The sequence below is a fragment of the Malus sylvestris genome, chromosome 15 (assembly GCF_916048215.2).
Source record: "Malus sylvestris chromosome 15, drMalSylv7.2, whole genome shotgun sequence".
Taxonomy (NCBI): domain Eukaryota; kingdom Viridiplantae; phylum Streptophyta; class Magnoliopsida; order Rosales; family Rosaceae; genus Malus; species Malus sylvestris.
This window is the reverse complement of record NC_062274.1, coordinates 13,477,730-13,495,428: the sequence shown is the minus strand read 5'-3', so window position 1 is coordinate 13,495,428 and position 17,699 is coordinate 13,477,730. Positions and strand designations below refer to the sequence as shown.

General features: G+C 38.2%; 3 protein-coding genes across 3 annotated transcripts; all 3 read left to right on the top strand.

Annotated features, from left to right (window-relative positions):
* Window positions 1–1,670: 1,670 nt before the first annotated feature.
* LOC126605942 (uncharacterized) lies at window positions 1,671–2,429 on the top strand. The gene is made up of 2 exons (XM_050273398.1): window positions 1,671–1,868; window positions 1,951–2,429. Exons 1-2 carry the CDS (start codon window positions 1,725–1,727, stop codon window positions 2,317–2,319), a joined length of 513 nt encoding a protein of 170 aa, XP_050129355.1. The 5' UTR covers window positions 1,671–1,724; the 3' UTR covers window positions 2,320–2,429.
* A 6,934-nt stretch (window positions 2,430–9,363) lies between these two features.
* LOC126606015 (zinc finger CCCH domain-containing protein 39-like) lies at window positions 9,364–11,973 on the top strand. Its single transcript, XM_050273477.1, has 3 exons — window positions 9,364–9,715; window positions 9,820–10,714; window positions 11,424–11,973. The coding sequence occupies exons 2-3, from the start codon at window positions 9,946–9,948 to the stop codon at window positions 11,675–11,677; spliced, it is 1,023 nt and encodes a 340-aa protein (XP_050129434.1). The 5' UTR covers window positions 9,364–9,715; window positions 9,820–9,945; the 3' UTR covers window positions 11,678–11,973.
* A 755-nt stretch (window positions 11,974–12,728) lies between these two features.
* LOC126602522 (nudix hydrolase 19, chloroplastic-like) lies at window positions 12,729–15,113 on the top strand. The gene is made up of 6 exons (XM_050269421.1): window positions 12,729–13,384; window positions 13,600–13,740; window positions 13,824–13,928; window positions 14,049–14,148; window positions 14,258–14,350; window positions 14,568–15,113. The coding sequence occupies exons 1-6, from the start codon at window positions 12,782–12,784 to the stop codon at window positions 14,852–14,854; spliced, it is 1,329 nt and encodes a 442-aa protein (XP_050125378.1). The 5' UTR covers window positions 12,729–12,781; the 3' UTR covers window positions 14,855–15,113.
* The last annotated feature ends 2,586 nt before the right edge of the window (window positions 15,114–17,699 follow it).

Genomic DNA, 17,699 nt, shown 5'->3' with positions numbered 1-17,699 from the left:
CAGAAGAAAGGAACAAGAAAGGATGATCCATTTGGAAACTGTGATTGCAGATATATAGGTTGTTTCACACCCTTTCAAATATATGTTCAGTGTATTTGAAGGTACACAACTCTTTCTAAGAGCTGTGTCTTTTAATCAAAACGTTTTTAATTAATAAATTAATTAAAAACTTAATCTGAAAATTAAAATTAATGAATCAGATTAATTTTCAGTTCCAAGGCCCAAGGCCCTTGTCTTGATTAATTAATATTAATTGTATTTAGGCTATATTATACAAGCCTAATCCACACAACCATAAGGCCCAAACCTTCAATCCATTTCCAAATGGCCAATGTTGTAATTACAAAACTAAAACATTAAATCTATATAAAGGCTCTTAAGAATCTTGTTTTCCCCAATATAGAACAAAAGTCTCAAAACTTCCAACAGATTCATGCCACAAGATATCAAGCACAGCAAAAATGAACTGCTGTGATTCATGCCATCTGGGACTGCAGTTAAAACTTAATTGATTTGTTTAATCGATCATGGCATTGGCATCTTATTTTATCAGCGACCTTTGGCCACCACATTGTTATAATATTGATCAACCGTGATGTGATAGCCAAATAAATATTGCATTAACTTTCATGCCTTTGCTGCAAGTCCATGCTTTTTATTTCATATGGGGTTTTGACTCAGTTTAAAAGTCGAGTGCGCTGAAACTTCATGCTATTTTCTTGACTTATTTTTCTATAGTTTAAGGCCTCATTACAACTAAATTAGACCCTAATTTAAAATTCCTAAAATATAAACGGAATGACTACGTACAAAATACAACTAAGACATGCAACGTAATTAGTATTTGTTATTTTGGTCTAAGGTAATGAAATTTTTCTACAAAAAACAAATGTGCATAAAATTGTAAATGTAGATTATAAGTCATGATGGATTTTGTGTGCACTTTACACCTAAATTCAAAACTGCATCTTCTAAGATAGTGACGGATCCAGGAAATAATATTAGAGGGGTCAGTAAGACCAACTCCAACCATGACTTATAACCTAAAATTCCTCTTCCCCCCCCCCCCCAAAACCCACTCCAACTCATGACCTAAAATAAACCTAAAACCTAAAACCCAAATAGGGGCCAAATTCCGATCACATTTTAAGCCACAAAGTAAAATGGGCCCCACATTTCTGCTGAAGAAAAGCAACCCCATGTGGGGGTGTTCCCCCAGCTTTCAATGCAAAAAGTAGCTGTTTGCTACTTTATATCATCAGCCCAATGCAAAAAATAGCCGTTGGCTACTTTATATCATCCAAGTTCAAATTTTTTTTAGTTATATATATATATATATATATTGAATCAAATGGCTTAGATCGAATATAATCAAATCTAACGGTAAAAAAAAGATCTAACGGTCCAAATTTAAATCCAATGGCTAAAATAATTAAAAAAATATAACTTAAAATTCAACCAAAAACTCTATAAATACCTATGTATTTGTTCAAACATCCACACAAAACTCACTTTTCTCCTACATTTTTTCCAATTTTTCTTTCTACCATTTCTTCTCATTTCCAAAATTTTCAAGATGGCAAAAAAGCATGTTAGAGGTCGTAATTGGACCTTTGATGAAGATATTGCTTTATGTTTGACATGGATTTCTGTTAGTGAAGATGATGCCGTCGGCACCAATCAAAATAGAAAGGATTTGTGGGGTAAAATCGTTGATAAGTTCCATGAAAACTCCCAACGTCAGTCGAAGGGAAGTTGGTGGTGTTTATGATCGGTGGAAGATTATCAACAAAGCGTGCACTTTGTGGAAAGGAAGCTTGGAGAAAGCCATGGTTGACATGCCTAATGGAAGGGGCGCCTCAGAAATTGTGAGTTTCTTTGTTAATATTTTACTTGTCATGTACATAATAGTATTTAGCAACTAATTATTTTTATGTATTTGTTGCATAGGGTGACAAAGCAATGACAATTTACAAGACAAGAACTACACCAAAAAATCAAGCTTTTAAGTTGCATCATGCTTGGAACATCCTCAAGGATTGTCCGAGGTGGGGAACCGATGTGAATCAACAATGTGGAAGATTATTTCATAATGAAGCCCCACCCCCAAATGATGTCAATGAAGGTGTGAATTTTGCCAACAATGAAGGTATCGACCAAATGAGCCCAACTTCTTCTTTGCCAAGGCCCTCAGGTAGAGATAAGCAAAAGGAAGCAAAGAGAAAAGGGAAGTCCCAAGATCCGATACGTGCACAATTTGCTAGCGAAATGGCAAGAATGAACGAAAACCAGTGTCGTCGGCAAAAAGAATCGGCCTAAATGTTTTTGGCCATGAAGCAAGAAGGGGATAGGGAGCAAGAAAGGTACGAAACTAATTTGATAATGGAGGACCTCGACAAATACACTCCAGAGAGGAAGAGATACTTACGTGGTAAGCAAAAAGAAATTTTACGCAGGAATGCCACAAGGAGTATATTTCAAGATGATGATTCATCTCAAGACTATCACCTAAGTCCACCACCAAGTCAAGATGATGGATATCATTATTAGGTTTATGTAGTCTATGAGTTTTCGATTGTATTAAGTTTATGTGGTTTATTAATTGTATTTTTTTTAAGTTTATGTGGTTTATCATGATTTTCATGTATTGATTTAGTGATTTTTCAAAATTTATCGGAATTTAAATATTTTTAGGTTAAAATGTTTATAAAATTAATTTAGGATAATCTACATAATTTTTTTTTAAAAAGTTAATTTAAAAAAAATTAGCCTTAATTCATTTTTCGATAATCTGGGGCTAAAATTTTAGGCCAAAAGGGTTGAAGTAGAAAAGCTGTTTCTGGGCTAAAACCTAAATTTTCTGGACTAAATATTTTTAGGTTTTAGGTCAGGATTGGAGATGGTCTAAGCAAATTTTTTTTACTAGAAATAGCATGCATATCGTCATTTCAACGAGTTTTGGTAGGCTTAAAGTCATTTGGAAAGGCATATTGCACACCTGTTAATGTATGCAAGGGGTAGCACCCAAGTTTTCCATGGACATTCACCGAGTCTTGGTAGGCCTGAAGTTAGTTGGAGGGCATGTATGAAGCCAACTCTAATCTTCAAAAGGGCAGCACCCAAGGTATCCATGGACATTCACCAAAGTTCGGGTGACCTCCCTGCCCCTCAATGCATCCGCCACTGTTCTTAGGGAGTAGTTTTATAATATCAGAATATTAAAAAAGAAAAAAAGTAAAGATGATATAAAAGCTAACAACGATTTTCATTTTCAATGTTTTTAAAAAGTGATTTTAGAAAGAAAAAAAATATTTTTGAAACCAATCAATCTTTAGTAAGAATACAAATTAATCTTGTAAAAGTATTTGAAGTGCTTTATGCATGTTGAACAACAAAAATATATAACATATAAAAAAAATAGAGTTCATACAAATTGGGTCAAATTACAAGACAAAACAAAAATGTAATTCAACCCAAAAGATGAGGGTGGGCCTTACATACAAATCAATATCCATAAATAAATAATAAAATATACATTTCTTCCTACAAAAAGGGGAAGAAACGTGCAAAACTGGTGCTTCCCCATTTTCTGCAACAAAAAGAAACGTGGAGTCAGTAAGGGGGGTTAAGAGAAAGTGGCGGAAAAACATGGCCTCTATCTCCCCCACATAAGAGCTTTAGAACCCTCTTAAGATGTCTATAAATAGGCATCAGTTGCAGTAAGAAGGGGGGAACAGAAAAAGAGTGGGGAAACTCTGCAGAAAATAAGCGAAACCTGGAGAGAAAATACCAAAAGCAACGAAGTGCTGCCAAAGAAGAGAGCAAGTAGTTCAATCATTTGTGTTTTCATGTCAAGATCCAAAAGAAGAACATTCATCACCAGGTATGAAACAAGTTCTGTTAATTTATTTATCTCTCTTGTTTAATGTTGTGTTGCAGACAAAAATGAAAACAAAAAGGGTGTAATCAACTACCTAGAGTATGTAACCTTCAGTTTATACAAGAAAATTGCAATGTTTAAAAGAGAAATGAAGAAGAGGATCTAGACTCCCCACTAACAGCAGCAGAAATAAACTCCAAAATCCCATGAATTTCTTCGAGGTGGCCTAAACCACCCCGTGAAGTTCCAATCAGATCTAAGAGATCTGTATTCACTGTCCATGCCAAGAAAGAATGAGCCATTGGTGTCACGACAAGCAATGGATTTGATAAAGAAAGAGCAAGATTTCGACTCCAAATATCGACCACAACCTGTTTTTCATTCAATCAACAACAGTGCAGAAGCTTGTTGGCAAAAGTAGAACGATATGCTCCAAGAAGGTGGTACATTGTTGATGTCCTAAACTTCAAAGATTACTCCAGTGAAATGAGAAGGAAGAAAAGTCTTCTAGATAACATGAATGCCATTCACGTGGTTATCATGTTGGGTAAAGCTAAAGAGACTTGAAAAATAACAATGGATCATTCTAATGGCCATCTGTAAAAAAAATCAAGCTAAGAAAGCAGACACAGGAAGCCAAGTCTTATATGCAAAGTCATTTTTTGCGGTCCAATGAAAGAATAAGTGCATGTGCAGACAAATGAACAAGGGAAAAGAAGTGACCGACTCATGCTTGGAAATTCCCCAATTCAACTTTTGATAAAAACAAAAAAAGAGGAAGACATCTTTCAGAGGACTTAAATGTGGATACCATTTTGGTCAAATATTGGGTCAAAATATTGACCAAAAGCATTGAAATGAAATTAATAGATGCTACGAGACAAAAGGAAAGAAAGAAAATTTGCCAATCTCTAAACAAGTAGCTAAAAGGCATTTGCTTCTCTGCCACATGAAGTTCTATTTGGACCTAAAAGAGTACAAGTTGTCACAAGTTCACAGAGAAGGAAAAACTTGTTGTCAAACTTCCCAAATTAATTGGGAAACTCATTCACATGGCAACCTTTGTATTAACACCCAAAGAAATAGAAGACAAATCAAAACTACAAAAGATTTTGGGAAAAGCATCACTTTGTACAAGTGTTAATGAGAAAGGATGGCAAGTATCGAAGGCAAAACATGAATTGGAACACAAAAAGGGTGTCTAAATGCCCACTGTCAAGACCAGTCAAATAATTCTCTATGTGGAAATAGAAATGCTATAGAGTGATGATTGCACACTAGTACATCAAAACCCATTCAAAATATGGCATATACTATGAGTGCGTTACTACAAATTTTAGAGTGCAATTCTCACATTTGGAGCCATGAATCAACAATTGTCTTTAACAAACTCGATACTGCAAAATAGTTTGTCCAACAACCATGTCAAAAACCAAGTTAAAATGGTACTGAAAGCTACTGTTGATAAAGGAAAAGTTAAATAAATTTAGACTACAGAAGCTACCAACATCAAATTAGGCTTATCATCTACCATTACACAAAAAGAAGGGTTTTTACAACCCAACCAAGCTCATTACCTAAAGGAAACAACAACAAACCAAATTGAAGAGATGTCATTGCCCGGGATGCCTGCACAAAAGAATTGATAAGTTCATCACAGTTAAAGTTTCATTCCACTCCAAATACATAAGCAAACCCGGAACATAAAGAAAACGAAAATGGGTAACCTGCTTGATTTCTCCCCTTCTTCGTTTTGAGTTTTCGATCCACAAAGGAAGCACACGAGCAAAAGAACAAGGCAGCAGAAAAACAAAGGCTCTCGTGACTTGCATAAAAGAAGAAGAAAAAAAAAACCCTCTGCGATTTAGGAGGAAAAGAGGATAAGTTGGAGCAATTCAAAAGAGTTTGAACTCCACCAATCTTACCCATCTTCGTTTGGAATTCAACGGCTAAAAAACCCAAAAGGAATTTTAAAAAAAAGGCGAAAACATTGCGAAATCGATGGGGAGCTCGAGTATATCGACATCGCTGTTTGGAGGAATGAATACTGGAACTGGGAAGATCTCTAATTGGGTTTTTGAACTGTGCATCTCATGTGGGACTTGGAGTCCCACTTTCTACTTAAGGAAAAGACAAAGTCTTATTTCATTTTGAAATGTGCATCTCACGTGAGGCTTGGAGTCCCACTTTGTCTTCAAGTCTCAGCTACTTAAGGAAAATATTGAATTGTGCATCTCACGTGGGGCTGGGAGTCCCACTTTATGTCTTCAAATCCTAAGCTACGTAAGGAAAAGACAAAATCAAACTCCTATTTCTCAAAGCCTATTAGGTAAATACCAAAGGTCATATATGGGTTTTAAATAAATCCAAATAGCTTCTCATTTTGCCAAAGTCTGAACACAAATCCAAATCAAATATCTCACGAACTACGCCGATTTGATTCCGTTAAAGATACGTAGGCAGTCTGATATCAAATTTTAGATGCAATCATAAAACCGAAACGAATCCTTGGTTTATATAAACTAAATTCACTCCTACCACTTTGACCAAGTAAATTACAAAATTCTACAAAAAGTAAAAGAGAAGTCTGCATCCCACGTGGGAATGTTGCTCACATGGAGAAGGAGAGAGGTTGCTGATGATAAGAGGAATTTGGAAGCCAAAGTCCTATTTGAACATGGGACCCTAATCTCACAAAAACCACGTTTGAGATAAAAAAGAGAAGAAAAAAAAAAGGAGATAATGATGCTTGCTGCCAGATTGGAAAGAAGCTTGGGTGTTAGGTCAAACGGGTTCAAAGTCCCACGTCAAATGGGTTTGAAAGTTCAAAAAAAAAAGATTATAAAAAAGGGAGCTGCTTCTTGAGAATTCCATCAAAAGCCTTTTGTGCTAGGACTTCGACGCCACGTGACATCCTATCTGGACTGGGAAAATTCAAGTGTACAAGGGAAAGAAATAAGAAGTTTTCCGTAAACAAAGTTCTCAAATTAATTGGGAATGTCGCTCGCGTGGGACCCTCAATAGAAAATGCATCAAAAGAAGTTACGTTGATCAACCTTTCCCAAACCGTGTAGGATGAGTCCCACCATATGAAAAACTCTTAAAACATGCACATCACTGACTCAACAGGCATGATCACTCACTTGTGCCTAATTACAAGTGTACCAAAGGAAGGAAGGCATAGACAAAAAAAGTATGGTGAATTAAATCCAACCATGGAAAATAGCTCTACAAAAAGAGAGGCTTAATGCATTGATCCAAACTCACTCTTCAAGTTTTGATTGGTTATTTATCAAAAATGTCCATCAAAATTTTATTTAACGGCACGAAGCCACGTCAAGATTCAAAAGGCATGAAGCCGTATAAAAAATCAAATGGCACAAAGCCGCTACAAATGGCACAAAGCCTTTACAAATGGCACAAAGCCGCTTCAAATGGCACAAAGCCGTATCGAAAATCAAATAGGCATGAAGCCGCGACAAAAGTCAAAGGGCACGAAGTCGCGCATGCTCCAATGGCTCAAAGTCTCGCCCACACGAGCTAAAACTACATAAGGCATCAAACACTCCTTGCCTGCACGAGCTAAAATTGCGCAAGGCATCAAACATTCCTTGCCTGCATGAGTGGAAATTGCATAAGGCATCAAACCCCAACAAATATGCAAAAAACTACGAGTGACTTGACCCCTCAACAAGGGTACGTAGGTAATCTAGGGCTCGACCTAGGTGCAATCGCAAAATCAAATAAACACCCAAATCCCCAAATTACGATTTATTCAAATTGGAATCAAAGGGTATTCCTTTCCCAAAAGAAGGGTTGTAATTAATAGGCTAGAATGTGTCAAACTCGAATTAATAAAAATCATCTTCTGAAAAAATGAACGAGGGTGATATTGTATTGAGTGGATTATTTGTTTACATATTCGTGTACAATTTTTGCTCAACAATGCAAGAAGCAGATAACTTATGCTTCTTGGTTCTTGCATGCATTGCTTTTGGAACCCAAAAAAATTTATTCTAAAAGTGTTTTCAGACTTCAAATTTAAATTGTTGTGCTTGTCAAAATTAATATAAACCATATTGTGATTTAAAATTAATAATATAGCGGTTGAATATTGATGACATAGAGATTGTTGAAACCAAATTCGCACACCACCATGCGTAGAGAAGATGCACAAACTCAACTACCTGTATAAGAGTAAACGAACGTAAGACAAACTGAGCACTGGTGGGGTACCGGCCAAAAGTTCCCCGATGATCAAGTTACTAAGCAATTTATGAGACTCAAGCAGTGGGCAAGAAAACAGAGTATGTCATAATTGCTTTTACCATAGATGATTCCTAGATGGGTGTATTTAATATTTATACTAGTCGAGAGAGATCTTTTAGAGTGTGAAATCAGTATTGAAACAGGAGAATCCAAGAGAATATCTAGGAGTAGATGTAGTGTCCTCTTAGGAATGATTATTTGTGTCGCACGCTAATTCCTAGATTATAGAAATCTCCAAGAATATAGGAAACTTATATAAGCCCCAATCAGATCAGGTTTCGTATCTTGTAGAACAAGAATGATCAATTTCAGCGAAGACGGTAGACTCCGCAACCTTTCCGGAACACAATCGGCTCGTTTGAGCAGTTTAATCTAATCGAAGCTTGAGTTTATGACTGGACTTCTGAGTTATTCGTGTTTCGATCCGGCCAAGAAAAATCAAGGTGCCACATCGATTAAACTCTATTTTGGCACTTAGGGTTGGTTCATGTTTACGGGAAGAAGAACGTTGTGGCAGATGATCTTGCCATTTGAAGTTATAATATGAATCATGGGTGCCATTATTTTGAAAATCCACCTAAATGGATTGGAACTCATTTATTTGATGATATGATCGAAATCTCTAGGACTCAAGCTCCTTGTAATAATTTATTGATCTAGGTTTGCGCTGATCCATCCCTTATCTAAATTTTATATTAATGAAAATTTTATTGTCAATCAAAAGATGATGAAAATACATTTAATCTTGTATCACAAAATAAAGTTGTGAACAATAAATTAATTTTGCACAAACAAAACTTTATAGTTATTTTTTAAAAAAAAACCACAAACTCATCCTCATTTTCACGTTCTATGTTTATCTTTCTCTCTCTATTTCTCATTTTTAAAAAAAAAATAAAAAATTATCCACACACTATGTAAGCATACGCTAGCGTTACCCAAAAAAAAAAAATCCCATTTTGGTTAATTTCCCTCACTAAAAAGAAAAAGCTAAAGCAAAAATGGAAAAAGGAAAGAGAAAGTGAAAACCCGGGAAGATACACGTGGAAAGCCAAAGGTGGATGGCCCACAAAATTAGTAGTCCCCGCAGGTGACGTAACCAACCCTCCTCCGTGCGTGCATTTACAAAAGGTTAAACAAAAATTTACTGCAGCCGCCGTAACTACCACTTAGCCAAGTCAATACCCGCCAGTATTTTACCCCGAAATCGCAGGGTTTTGGGACGCGTTTAGGGGTTTAAGGGCTTCTTACACAACTCTTCGCCCACTCAGTAGTCGTGGGTGGGACTCTGAGAGCCAGTTGTGCTCACCGATTTCCCTTCTCAAATTAGGGTTTTTTTGGCGGCTAGGTTTTGACTCAATCCCAATTACAATTTGATTTCTCTGCAAATCCTATTGCTTCCAGGCTTTATGCGTTCCCCGTCCCTTGATATAATAATATCTCAAGAGTTCATCTTTCCAACTCCAATTTGGTTTTTTAGCCCCAGTTATTCTCTGGGTGTCTTGATCAAATTTGACACTCCAAGTTGTGAACTTTGATCATCCCTCTCATCAGAATCAATCAAAGGTTGGTGGGTTTGTGTAGAAATTTGGGATTTTGCACAGGTTTTGTGATTTGGGTTTTCTTGAATTGGACTCTGCTTGTTGATCTGATTGTGTTATCTGGTGCAGGTCTTTGATTCTTGCTTGCTATCATACATTGAATTTGTATAGGTTTTGTTGGGGGATTGAAAGTTTTGATCTTTATTTGATTGGTTTACTGAGGAAAGTTTCGGCTCTAGAGTAGTTTTCTGAGGTATGAATTTTTCTGATCACTCACAATTTATGCCACCGCAAACGCCTTACAATGGCGGTGGCAGTGACGTGGTTAATTGCTGGCCGCCTGCGTTTTCAATGAACAATGATGACCAGCATTCTCAGGTTGAGCAGCAACCTTTTAAAAGGGCTAGGAATTCTGAAGAACGCCAATCGAATCCGATGCCATACCCGCCCATGAACTATAGGGTTCAGCAGCCGAGTGCCCCGGTTAACAAGGGAGCAAGCAACATTTTCTATAAGACCCGTTTGTGTGTAAATTTTAAATCCGGTATGTGTAGGAATGGTGAGAATTGTAACTATGCACATGGCATTGAAGATATCCGCCATCCCCCGCCCAATTGGCAAGAACTTGTTTCCGTACGCGATGAGGATCGGCCATTGTCTGGTAATTGGGATGATGATCAGAAAATAATCCACAGGATGAAGCTGTGCAAGAAGTTTTATAATGGTGAGGAGTGTCCTTATGGAGATAGGTGTAACTTTCTTCATGAAGATCCATCAAAGTTTAGGGATGATTCGGGTAGGTTTAGGGAGAACACAGCAATAAGCATTGGAACTACAGGAGCACCAGTGGCTCATGGGAGTGGCTCTAATCCTCCTGAGGAAAATAGGCTTGTAAACACGGGTATGGATGCTTCCCGGGGAAATGTGAAGCCAGTGTATTGGAAGACAAAGTTATGTAATAAGTGGGAGACAACGGGTAAATGCCCCTTCGGCGAGAAATGTCACTTTGCTCACGGGCTAACAGGTTCTCAGTGCTTGTGCTTAGTATCTTAAATTAACATTTATCGTTATGCTTGCTTCTCTGCTTAGTATGATCAATTTTAACATCAAATCTATGTTAGACTTTAAATTTAGGCTAACAATCGTATTTGGAACTGAATCATTGTTAGCTTTTGCAATAGGAGTCCTGGCATTTTACTGCGATTTGTAGACGAGGTTAGAGGAGCAATGGTGCTATTACTTAAAGCATGTAGGTTTCGTTTTGAATGACACATAAGCTGACTGGCAATGTTGTTTCATAGATTGAAATTATTCTGAATACAGGGTAACAGAGGTACCTTTGTAAATAGATGTTTCGGGTAATTATTCCATTTCATTTCAAAGGAAACTGTTTCGGTCATGCATGCATTTCTTTGATTCTTATTTCAAGGCCTATGCACGAGTGTACTGTGTGGTTGTTGGTGTGATTTTGAACTTTGGTGTTCCTAATGCCTACTCTAGGAATTATATATTTTGTCATGTACTCAGTATATATGTTAACAAGCAATCTATGGATGTGTAGCGTTTATTTGTTTTTCGCGAATGGCATGCTATTAGATGATTAGGGATTTTTCTAAAGATATTTGTGTATCGTGTAAATGTTAAGGAAGGTGATTAAAGAGATGGTTAAAAAATGTGGGAACTGCCCTTTAGATGCTTACACTGGTTTTCTACTATTGAACTTTTGATTTCAGAGTTGCAAGTGCCCGGTGGACGTACTGTTGAGGCAGAATTTCTGAATACCCCTCCCTTTTCAATACCCCAAGTTGTTGCTGCTGTCAACTCATCCGCAACTGTAATAGCAGCACTTCCTCCTTTAAATGAAGAAGGGGGGCAGAGGAAGAAGGGCATGCTAAAATGGAAAGGGTCTAAGAAGATCAATCGCATATACGCTGACTGGCTTGATGATGTTCCGCTGGTGCACCAGCACAACTTAGTCGAGAGCTAAATTTGAGTTCAAGCTCTTATCTCGGAGGCATTTTCGAATTGGTTCAAAAATTCCAGTGTGCTGCTGCCGAGTTTCTAAAGTTTTGATCTTGAGGATAATTGGATTACAGCATTTGATCATTGTTTGTTGGTCGGTCTATAGGTTTCTGTTTCTTATTGTTATTTATAGTATTGGTTCCTCTATCCTCAATAGAGATTGTTCTAATAATGTTGCAAAACTAGCTTCTTCTTTTTTTAATTTTTTTTTTATAAAATGACATTAATGACTGTGAATAAAGATTTTATGTTCAATTTCTATTTTTCTAGTTTTTTTTTTTTTAACAATCAATAGTATCTACACTGAGATGAGGGGTATGGGCTCAGACTCACAATGGACTAGCAATAATGTGGCTCAAATTCGTCTTTGGCGAGAATTGAACCTAAAACCTCTCGTTTACAAATGAAGAGGAACATCACTAAATTGTAGCGACATTTTATAAAAAAAAAAACTCAAGTTTGTACACCCAGGAGGCCTCGACCACAGACAAAAAACTATAAATTTATAACTCTTATGTTCAATTTCCCTTCGCCCAATCTCACTTATGAAGAAAAGGAATTACCAAGTTCTCCTATGACCAAAAATAGCATATCACGCGCCATAAGTTGCTAAAGCAAATGAAATATTATTATGATAATGCAAATATTTTCTACTACTTTAAATAGGATGACTCAATTATTAGCATTCAATCTAGTGGTGTTATATTCACTTGTCAGTGAACTCTCATATTTGACTCTAAAAATAAATATAACGCCAACTCAAATTTGAATACCTTTCTAAAAACTGTGACTGACGTAACCCATCCTTATAAAAAATAAGCTGTTTCCCTTCAAATTTCTGAGAGGGCCCGAAGAAGGGGTCCAGTCCAAATATTTGAAGGCTCCCCCCGTTAACCACTTGGGCTTTCTCTGAATTGTAATTGTGTGTGGCCTTGTCTCATGGCACCGGGCAACGGTAGCTGTGCGTCTCAATCAGTGACAGTTGTCATCACTCCAGCCTCCTTAGTCACCACCTACCGCCGTTCGCTTTCCTTCTCTCTCCTCTAAACCGCCACCACCCAATGTAAGCATGGTCAGGCTCTATCTCCTCTCTTCTTCCACTCACCTCCTTTCTTTCTGTAGAAAATACACTCTCCACACCCTGACCATACGAGCTCTTTCTTCCACCTCCACCGCCGCCACCATGTCCATAAGCCTCCAGTCCCACGCCTTCGCTGGCAATCCTCTGCTATCCAAGACCCCAAATCCCAGCGACCCGTTTTCACCATCCCAAGCCCTCGAGACCCTCAAGACCCAACTTTTGGAAGGGGCCCAATTGCCCTCTTCCCTCGGCTTCAAGGTTCTGCCCTTCAGAAAGGGCAGGCCTTTAGCCTCCTCCAGCGGTGGGGCCGGCGATTCCGCGCCAAATTGGCATCTGGGTTGGATCAGTTTGTCTGAGTGTAAAGGTTTCCTGGCCAATTGTGGGGTTCAGCTGAGTGGAGAGTCGCTGGTTTATCTGGGTTCTCGGCCCGAAGACGATGTCGTTTATTGGGCAATTGATGTTTCTGCTGAGAGTAAATTGGTTACTGAATTGGGTAGCAAGCAATTGTGTTTTGTTGAGCTGAGGACGCTTATGGTGGCTACTGATTGGGCTGATGCTCGAGCTATGGGGGAGTTGGCTATTGCTGGACATGTAAGTGCTTCTGCTCAAAAGTGCTTAAGAATGCCTAATATTTTAAAATTGACGTGTTAGTGAGATCAAGTTCTTTGAATTGCAATGTGAATGTCTTTGGTATGTTTAGTGAATGAACCAATTGAAGTTTTTTATTGCCGTGCACCAGTTGTATGATGGTCTCAATCGGTTTTGGAAATGATTTAAGATATGTTGAATGATTTTGGTGTGATCAGGCCAGGGCTTTGCTAGAATGGCATAGTATATCACAGTTTTGTGGACATTGTGGAGAAAAAACAGTCCCCAAGGAAGCTGGGAGGCGGAAGCAATGTTCTAGTGAGCAGTGCAGAAAGCGGGTCTACCCTCGTGTTGATCCGGTATGGTTGTGCTTGTGAGTTTCCATTTCAAGCATTGGTTCAACCTCTTGTTTAGTTTTCCCATACCTTTACCTTTTGAACAGGTTGTCATAATGTTAGTCATTGATAGAGAGAATGACCGTGCTCTATTAAGTAGACAGTTTCGATTTGTACCTCGAATGTGGAGCTGCTTAGCTGGTTTTATAGAGGTAAGCTCTATGGGATATATCACTTTTGTTAACACTTAATAGTTTTAATATCAGTATCAATGCTAACTTTCGGGAGATCCGTAACAGTTTAACTAGTTTCGATCCTTTTGTTGTCCTTAGCCAGGAGAAAGCTTAGAAGAAGCAGTGAGGAGAGAAACGTGGGAGGAGACCGGAATTGAAGTAGGAGAAGTTGTCTATCATAGCTCTCAGCCATGGCCTGGTATAAACTTTGTGTATGTGTGTTGTTTACAGATTATTGTACACCCCATATGGATTTCTTTCTTTGTTTTATGTTGATTGATTGAGTTCCTGTTTTGGTTTGTTTCCAGTTGGACCAAGTAGCATGCCGTGCCAGTTGATGGTTGGGTTTTTTGCATATGCAAAGTCACTTGAAATAAATGTGGACAAGGAAGAGTTGGAAGGTACCCACTAAATTAGCTTATATTTACGATTTTATTGGACCTTTGACCATGTTTCCCCTTTGCTCTGTCCTGAAATTTATGTTTCCCGTGAAAAAACCTGCAAGAATATAGTACTTATGCGAGGCATTGCATCTGATAGTCATAAGAGCAACCTTGTACGCAGCCGATCAGATGAATTTCTAATATTTGTTTCTCCTTAAATTTTTTGTTTAACTAGATGCTCAGTGGCACAGTAGAGAAGATGTAAAGAGAGCTTTGACATTTGCTGAGTACAAGAAGGCACAGAGAACGGCGGCATCAAGGGTAGAGCAGATGTGCAAAGGAGTAGAGAAAGAGCAGAGCTTGTCTGCCGACTTCAATGTTGAAAGTGGCGAACTCGCCTCCATGTTTATACCCGGGCCATTTGCAATTGCCCATCACCTTATCTCTTCATGGGCCTATCAGGATGCAACCGATGGTGCTGCAGCTCTAAAACAATCTAGCGGTTCTACTTCGAATTTGTAGCATGGTTCAATTCTTTTCATCCGTACTCCAAATTCCCGGACTGGTAGTCTTTCGATAATCAAATAAGCTCCGATATATGTTGATTTGGATGGTGTAGGGTTATGGATGTTTGAATTTTTCGTCTTCTTCTTCAAGATTCACATCATTCGATCATTGTAAAAGTTTATCGTTCAATTTTTATTTGATGACATTTTGGCTGTCCACTTGTAACTCATAAATCTGAGTATATATTTCAAACCAGAAGTTGATTTTACAAGAAGTTTCATCTGAGTTGATTTAAAGATTGTTTATATCTTCAGAAAAGAAGAGAAATATGGCACAAAGCCACCAAGATTATGTACATTTTATTTAGCCATGTTTGCTCCGATCTCCTATCCACCGTTGCCGGTGACCCTTGCCCATTTTATCATTGACCTAGCCAAAGCGATCCATTTCTTAAGAAGAAGATTGTCCGGAGGCAGAACGGCCTGCAACTCGTCTGAAACAATGATCACGGCGTTCACCGCCTTCACCAGCAGGACCTGGACTGCAATTCTTGACGGCTTTCGTGTTCCCTCCATGTCCCGTATTTTTATCGCTTTCAATTGCCGGAATCAACACATGCTCCTGTCAACAATAGCTATGGAAGCTGAAAGATAGGAAAGACTAGAGAGAGAAAGAGAGAAAGCTCAAATAGAGAGAGAAACTGTAACTGATTTATTATTTCAGTTAACTCTTTATTACAAGAGGTATTTCACTATAAATACATGTTGACCTATCTATCTCAACTCATATAATCCAATGACACATGTCATAATCTTGACCACTAATATACTCTAACATTCCCCCTCAATCTTATATCTGAGTCGAACCAAGCATAAGATTGGAACAATGAGTGGTAAACAATGGAGAACATAAACCTTTTATGAAAATATCTGCATATTGATCTGTGGAAGTAACAAATTGCAGAGAGATAACACCTTGTTGAACCCTTTCTCTCACAAAGTGACAATCCACCTCTATGTGTTTGGCTTTAGAATGCAATACCGGATTTGTAGCTAAAGCCATAGCAGAGACGTTGTCACAATGTAAACTGGGAGGAGAGGAAATGTCAAGATGAAGGTCCTGCAGAAGTTGTTGAAGCCAAACAACTTCGGCAGTGGTAATGGCCATAGCCCTGTATTCAGCCTCTATCGAGGATCGGCTAACTGTGTGTTGTTTCTTAGAACTCTAAGAAATGGGATTGGAGCCTAAAAACACAACAAAACCTGTAGTAGACCGCCTATCATTAGGATCACCAGCCCAATCAGCATCTGTGTAAGCTCGTAAGATCAGAGAACCAGGTTGAAAAATGATGCCCCAGCCTAAAGTACCTCGGAGATATCTGAGAATCCTCTTGACAGTAACATAATGAGATTCCAGAGGAGAATGCATAAATTGGCACACTTGATTCACATAATAGGCAATGTCAGGCCGTGTAAAGGTTAAGTATTGAAGAGCTCTTACAATGCTCCTGTAATGTGTTGGATCTGAATAACTAGGACTACCATGAATCAGAAGTTTCTGATTAGGATGACACGGTGTGATACATGGTTTACACTCGAGCATATTTGTCTTTTGTAACAGATCATGAACATATTTAGACTGATGCACAAATAAGCCCGGAGATTGATAGTCTATTTGCAAGCCAAGAAAATAGTAGAGAATCCCCAAATCCTTCATGTCAAACTCTGTGGTTAACTGAGAGATAACAAATTAAACACAAGCATCACTATCGCCAGTAAGAATGATGTCATCCACATATAAGAGCAACACAACTATGTTGGTACCATTATGTTGAACAAACATTGAAGGATCGGCATAAGAAGATTTAAAACCCAATGAAAGTAAGAAGGTGGTGAACCTTTCATTCCAAGCTTTGGAAGCTTGTTTGAGACCATAAAGTGACCGTTGTAATTTGCAAACATAGTCTGGATGAATCTTATTAACAAAACCTTGTGGCTGGGACATATACACCTTCTCCTCAAGAAATCCATGTAAAAATGCATTCTTGACATCAAGTTGTTTCAGTTTCCATCCTTGAGTGGCTGCGAGAGAGAGAATGAGTCTCACAGTGGTTGGCTTCACCACTGGACTGAATGTTTCATAATAATCCAAACCAGCTTCTTGAGAAAATCCTTTTGCCACCAAACGAGCCTTATATCTGGCAACTGACCCATCTGGATGCCGTTTGACTTTGTATATCCATTTACAACCCACCAAATTTTTATTGGGTGGTAATGGAACAAGGTGCCATGTATGTTGCTGTAGTAATGCATCCATTTATTCCTGCATAGCGAGCTGCCACTATGGAGACTTAGAAGCTGCAGAATAAGACGTTGGTTCTTTAACAGAATCAAGATGAACTGTAGTATGATAAACCTTCTTCTTCTTAGATATCCCAGATTTAGACCGTGTCTGCATGGAATGGAAATTCTGAGGATTCAATGGAAGAAGTTGTAACTCAGGAGCTTGAGAAGTAGTAGTATCTGGATGCAAGTCTGAACCTATAGGAGTTTGAGAAGTAGTAGCATTTGGATATAAGTCTGAACCCATGGCAGAATCAAAGATTAACCTCATTGATGAATCTGAGACTGAACTAAAAATGGTCGGCGATGTGGAGACAAGATCACCTTGATGAAGAATATTGGACTGAGTAACTGGACTAGTAGTATGTGGGAATGCAGGAACAATGGCACGAGGTAAGAGAGTATGACTTAATGAAGGATGCTCAAATGAGTTTGAATGAGGGACAGAGAGTGGGACAATTGAGGACAAAGATGAGGTAGACTATAGATGTTGAAGGTTAGTTGAACCAGGAAACTGA

What these genes read in the sequence shown, in the direction of transcription:
- LOC126605942 (XM_050273398.1), top strand. Translation starts at nt 1,725, where the DNA reads ATGAAAACTCCCAACGTCAGTCGAAGGGAAGTTGGTGGTGTTTATGAT. An exon ending in GAAGGGGCGCCTCAGAAATT is followed by an intron (nt 1,869 to 1,950) that starts GTGAGTTTCTTT and finishes TTTGTTGCATAG; the next exon opens with GGTGACAAAGCAATGACAAT.
- LOC126606015 (XM_050273477.1), top strand. Translation starts at nt 9,946, where the DNA reads ATGAATTTTTCTGATCACTCACAATTTATGCCACCGCAAACGCCTTAC. An exon ending in CTTTGCTCACGGGCTAACAG is followed by an intron (nt 10,715 to 11,423) that starts GTTCTCAGTGCT and finishes TTTTGATTTCAG; the next exon opens with AGTTGCAAGTGCCCGGTGGA.
- LOC126602522 (XM_050269421.1), top strand. Translation starts at nt 12,782, where the DNA reads ATGGTCAGGCTCTATCTCCTCTCTTCTTCCACTCACCTCCTTTCTTTC. An exon ending in TCTACCCTCGTGTTGATCCG is followed by an intron (nt 13,741 to 13,823) that starts GTATGGTTGTGC and finishes CCTTTTGAACAG; the next exon opens with GTTGTCATAATGTTAGTCAT. An exon ending in GCTTAGCTGGTTTTATAGAG is followed by an intron (nt 13,929 to 14,048) that starts GTAAGCTCTATG and finishes TGTTGTCCTTAG; the next exon opens with CCAGGAGAAAGCTTAGAAGA.